Source organism: Portunus trituberculatus, chromosome 45 (genome assembly GCF_017591435.1).
Source record: "Portunus trituberculatus isolate SZX2019 chromosome 45, ASM1759143v1, whole genome shotgun sequence".
Classification (NCBI taxonomy): domain Eukaryota; kingdom Metazoa; phylum Arthropoda; class Malacostraca; order Decapoda; family Portunidae; genus Portunus; species Portunus trituberculatus.
The window spans coordinates 2,010,238-2,015,521 of NC_059299.1; the positions used below are offsets into that span (position 1 = coordinate 2,010,238).

General features: G+C 42.8%; 2 protein-coding genes across 7 annotated transcripts in view; both read right to left on the minus strand.

Moving 5' to 3' along the window:
* Positions 1 to 5,284, minus strand: part of LOC123519363 (calcium/calmodulin-dependent protein kinase kinase 1-like) — a 207,764-nt gene that overhangs the window by 136,310 nt on the left and 66,170 nt on the right. The gene's annotated exons all lie outside the window — the stretch shown is intronic.
* Positions 7 to 2,323, minus strand: LOC123519371 (cytochrome P450 3A5-like). The gene is made up of 6 exons (XM_045280646.1): positions 2,191 to 2,323; positions 1,886 to 2,040; positions 1,408 to 1,745; positions 1,041 to 1,141; positions 613 to 831; positions 7 to 468 (listed from the first exon to the last, which is right to left on the minus strand). The coding sequence occupies exons 3-6, from the start codon at positions 1,572 to 1,574 to the stop codon at positions 404 to 406; spliced, it is 552 nt and encodes a 183-aa protein (XP_045136581.1). The 5' UTR covers positions 1,575 to 1,745; positions 1,886 to 2,040; positions 2,191 to 2,323; the 3' UTR covers positions 7 to 403.

Here is a 5,284-nt window from a genome sequence, read left to right on the forward strand (position 1 = left end):
GAGTCACAAGTACAAAGAGTAGCCCTGCCACCGTGTGGCAATTCAGCACAGAGAGAAAGCCCTTGAAGACTGACTGCTTAAGGCGAGTGTTTCCAAGCATATCCAGTAATTTACTGCTCCAGCAATTGATAATTCGAAAATTTATTCCTCGAGCAATTGGTTTCGCACAGTTTACTGTCGAAAAATTTATTTCGAGCAATTTACCTTGATTTGTTCGAGAAGCAATTTTTCGATGTAGTGTTTCTGCTCAACGAAATGCGATAGATAAATATTTCTAATTTGTTTACTGAAACTTCTTTTTATCTAATAGAAGATAAATACCATTCTGACCGTGGTACACAATGTCCTGAGAGACGCGAGTGGATAATCTTTAAACTTTTTCTTTAGTTATCGTTTTGTATTCTTACTTGTAGGTCTTGGTGCATGCACGTTCTAGAATCACGGCAGGAGGGTAAAGCCGAAGGGTTTCTGAAAGAATAGTGTCGAAAATTAACTTGCCACCGCTTCCATAATTTTTTTCGATTAATGACAGTGGCTAATGTTTTATGCATGCACATTCCTTCAGAATTAGATAACCGAAGTCAGCCCTAGAGCTTATAATGCATTATTCACCCTGAAGGCAGGCGTCAAGTAGCTTGGCTTCCATGATGCCTTGGTAGGTGATGCCTCCGTGCTCCGCCACCATCCCCTGCAACTCGTTTCGCAGGCGCTGCTGCTGGCTCTCGTGCTTGGCCAGCAGGAAGCATGAGAAAGCCAACAAGGAGGCAGTGGTTTCGTACCCACCGACGATAAATAACAGGCACTGCGCCACCATGCTAATGTCGCTCAGCACTGCAGTAACCATAGTTTTAGAGATATGTTTAAAGATATTTCAACTTATCCTCTCTTCAAAAAATCCTCGTTGATGATAAATGCTCGCGAGAGATTGTTCAAATAACTCTTATCACGATACCTACATTACTTGTATTTCAAAGAAGTACGTGCATTCATAATTATGTTCACCAAGTTGCCTGCAATGAATGGTGTTTGATCAGCCTTACCGTGTTTACTGTTAAGGTTGTCAGATTGGTCCCGGTTGTCAGATTGGTCTCGTGCCTCCAGCAACAAATCCAGAAAGTCTCCACGCCTCTTCCCAGCTTCCCTGTCGGCAATAGTCTGCTTTACAACGTCAATGAAGAAATCTGCCTCCGGGGATTTATACTGAGGCCACTAAACTTGAAGAGGCTCGGCATGATCTTGCAAAGTATGATTTTTAACACTGTCTTTATTGAGATCTTAAAAACTAATTCTGCCTTGCGAGGAAATTCCGCATTTTTGTCATTTAAAGAGTTACATTCTATACCAAAGGCACAAGAAGCAATTGTGTCCATAGTGAATCGTTCAAAGTTATTCTTCATATCTACGTACGAGTTTTCTGCCGCTTGTTTCATTGAGACACTGACGAGAGCATCTGCCTTGTCGCATACTAGAGGGAACATTCTCTTGATCTTGCCTGAAGTGAAGGTGGGCGTCATGACGGCCCGGAGACCTTTCCACTCAGCACCGTTCTTGAGGGAAAGCATCTCCAGCACCATTTCGTCTCTCCTACTTCCAGTCTTCAGACCAGTGAAATCTCTTTGGTCAGTGAAGTGGTTGAAATCCTTCACGAAAACATGCTTGATGAGCTCAGGATCCCATATGACCAACACATGACTGAACCATTCATACAGTCCACACTTCCGGGAATTGTAAAACGCGATGTAATTCTGGAAAAAAAAAAAAAAAAAAAAACGTGTATTACCGGTATTCATAATGTAGTTCAAATAGTTTCACAAATTTCCGAAATATGAAATACGTGATATCGATAGAAGGCACAGAACCTCCAGCTTGTAGAATGACAACTTACGTACAAGTTTCAGTGTACCTATAGCATCTGGCTTACTCCTTAGGACCAGGGGGAAAGGTTCTCTGCACCAAGCAACTAATACTTATAGATGCATCTTTTTTTCTTTTCTTTTTTTTTTTCTCCTGCAGCTTTTTCTGACTTGTCTCAAACTCTCTCTGAGGTGAAAAAAATATAAATGAATAAATAAATAAATAAAATTTAACAAATAAAAAAAAAGCAACCTTCCAACATAGTTATAGTTGCTTGATCACGAACAATAAATCAAACGAAGACAATGATTTATCACATTATATTATGATCATTACCTCTTGATTGTACTCCCATAAGGCTCTGTTGACAAAGAACGACTTGTGTATGTGTCCCAGGAAGGGAACGGTAGGTGGGGAAGGCACGCCTCTGCAGGACCAGTAGCCGTGGCAATATCTGAGTACAACAAAGCCAACACTGCTACCGTTGCCAGCAGCAACCACGTCTCCACCGCCATCCTGCGTCCCGCTGCTTGGGGTCTGGCACAAGGAGGAGAGCGAGGCTTTGTGGAGTCTGCATACTTGTGGATTTACATTTCATTGGCGGAAAACGTCAATGTAAAACGAAGCAAAATTTGACGGGTCAAGAACAAGCATGGAGAGGAGTAAGTTTGGATCACGCGGCATTGTTTGGACGCCGGGACTAGATTTGTTATCTATTTGATATTTTTAGGTTGATTTTATCAAATCTGATTAATCAATTTACTTATTTATCGATTCATTTATTCAAAACGATCTATGAAACCCTCGACAATAGCATGTTACAGTATATCAAAATTACTGGAGCCTCGTCATCAAAGCACAAAATACTTCAGAATGGTGAGCGAGGAGGCACTGTGACTGGAGTAAACCTGATGCTGCTCTCCTTGTCCGTTTAAATTCAGCCTCAATACTGCAAGAGAACAGTTTGTACGAAGTATTGTTCAAACTCTTTCCGCAATAATTAATGCATTGCACTTGATTTACAAACGCAGTCAATCAAGGGAAGAGCGAAGATCAAACCAATGACTTTATAACAATATTGGTTATCGTTCTCGTGATAGGTAACCTTGTCCTCATACGTCGATGACAAAACAGAGACGATAAGCCCTTATCTTATCGTATCTGCTCAAGCACAATAGTTGTTTGACATTGTTCCCTCTTGAAAAATCACAACGTATAAACAGGTAAATGTGGACAAGGGGCATTTTCAAATCCGCGTTTTGAACAGTACTAGTCTGGGGTCAGACTAAACACCACTAGATTGAAGGATCGACTGCCATGAATGCTAAACTAATAAGAGACGAATCAACAAATGGTTTGTATGACGGCAATGTGTACTATACTCGTTTTCCAGTAAGACGGCAGAACCCCTCAAAATAAGCCCCTCCCACACCTTTTCCTGATTGGCAGGTCAGTAAATGAGGTCTAATCCTTCCCCTTCCTCCGCTTCTCTCTCTGAGACACACACACACACACACACACACACACACACACACACACACACACACACACACACACACACACGTGTGTGTGTGTGTATTAAAATAGGTAATACACATGCACACACATGCTGCTTCTGACACATCACGTTATACAACATAATGTATGAAACGTAACGACGGTGAATGTGTGTGTGTGTGTGTGTGTGTGTGTGTGTGTGTGTGTGTGTGTGTGTGTGTGTGTGTGTGTGTGTGTGTGTGTGTGTATTCACTGTTTGATCTGCTGCAGTCTCTGACGAGACAGCCAGACTAGTGATGTATCGGAGGTCAAATTTCGTGGCTCCGCGGAGGCGGAGGCGGAGGCGGAGGTCAGTTTCTCAAAAAATGCGGATGCGGATGTAGTTGCGGAGGTTATGGAATAGTTTTTTGCGGAGGCGGAGGCGGAGGCGGAGGTTGTTGCCTACACCTCCGCGGAGGCGGAGGCGGAGGCGGAGGCGGAACAGATTTTTTTTTTTACCCATTTACAGTACCGGTACTGCGTCGACAATAAACTCCTGTTACTCCTTTCCCTCACTCAAATTTGGGTACAATAGGAGATAGTAATCAAGTTTTGGCAGTGTCAATGTAAAATCTTAATAATAAATAAAATCTTAATAAGATTAGAGGTTCCACGTCCTTTGCGTGAGTAGCTTTGTTTACACAAAAGACACTGAGCACTGTCACTAGATTCCTTCAAGAAGAATCGCCAAACGGCACTACTGCTGCGTGAAGCCATGACTGCTGCAAGAGATTGACGGGTAACACGTAGGCAACACCATCAGAGTTCAGCAGTAACTTTGGGGTCACTGGGGTGGCACTGGCGGCAGATAGCGAGACGTGTCAGACGTCTCAGACGATGTCAAAAGTGTTTTATCCTTCAGGTATAATCAGGATCTAATGCTAAATCTTTAAAATAAAAAAAATGAATTCATAATGGATAGAAATATTCAACTTAGTATCTATAACTTAATAATTCGGATGCAGCAACCAATGAAAAGAGGAATCATACGTCTGGCAGTGTGCGAGATTAGCTGTGGGTGGGGTGCATGAGATGAGAGCCGTATACGCGTATGTTTCACGTTCAGACGCGGTCAGAGAGGCTATATGTGCGTACTGCGTACTACAGTTGCATGTTACTGTTACGCCGTAATGAAACAAACATCTTACTATATTTTGGGGTGCAACTGTGTGCCGAAAAATACAGGTACCGGTAAACATCCGCGCCTCCGCAGTTTTAAATTGCGGAGGCGGAGGCGGAGGCGGAGGTCTCATTTTCTGAAAATGCGGAGGCGGAGGCGGAGGCGGAGGTCTCATTATCTGAAAATGCGGAGGCGGAGGCGGAGGCGGAGGTTAATAAAACGCGGAGGATCCGCGGAGGCGGAGGCGGAGGCGGATATCCGATACATCACTAACCCAAATATCTCCACCCGGCCGGGGAATCGAACCCCGGTCATCTGGCTTGTAAGCCAGCGCTCTAACCACTGAGCTACCGGGCCGTGTGTGTGTGTGTGTGTGTGTGTGCGTGTGTCTGTGATAATATGAAGATTCAATTACATCCTCATGATTATAAGGATAGGATATAGATATATAATAGATATATGTATATACAGTACATGGTTTATGAAGAAACGTTACACGAATAATTATTATTTTTTTAATATTCATTTTGTTGGGAATAAGGAGTGGTGAGTGACCTGACACGGTGAATTCACCTGAGACACCTAGGCTGAGACAACTCTCTCTCTCTCTCTCTCTCTCTCTCTCTCTCTCTCTCTCTCTCTCTCTCTCTCTCTCTCCTTGTGTGTGTGTAAGAGAGAGAGAGAGAGAGAGAGAGAGAGAGAGAGAGAGAGAGAGAGATTACATTCTCATATAAGGAAAGGATATAATATATTTATATATATATATATATATAT

What these genes read in the sequence shown, in the direction of transcription:
- LOC123519371 (XM_045280646.1), bottom strand. Translation starts at nt 1,574, where the DNA reads ATGGTGCTGGAGATGCTTTCCCTCAAGAACGGTGCTGAGTGGAAAGGT. An exon ending in AAACAAGCGGCAGAAAACTC is followed by an intron (nt 1,142 to 1,407) that starts GTACGTAGATAT and finishes TATTGCCGACAG; the next exon opens with GGAAGCTGGGAAGAGGCGTG. An exon ending in CAACCTTAACAGTAAACACG is followed by an intron (nt 832 to 1,040) that starts GTAAGGCTGATC and finishes TGGTTACTGCAG; the next exon opens with TGCTGAGCGACATTAGCATG.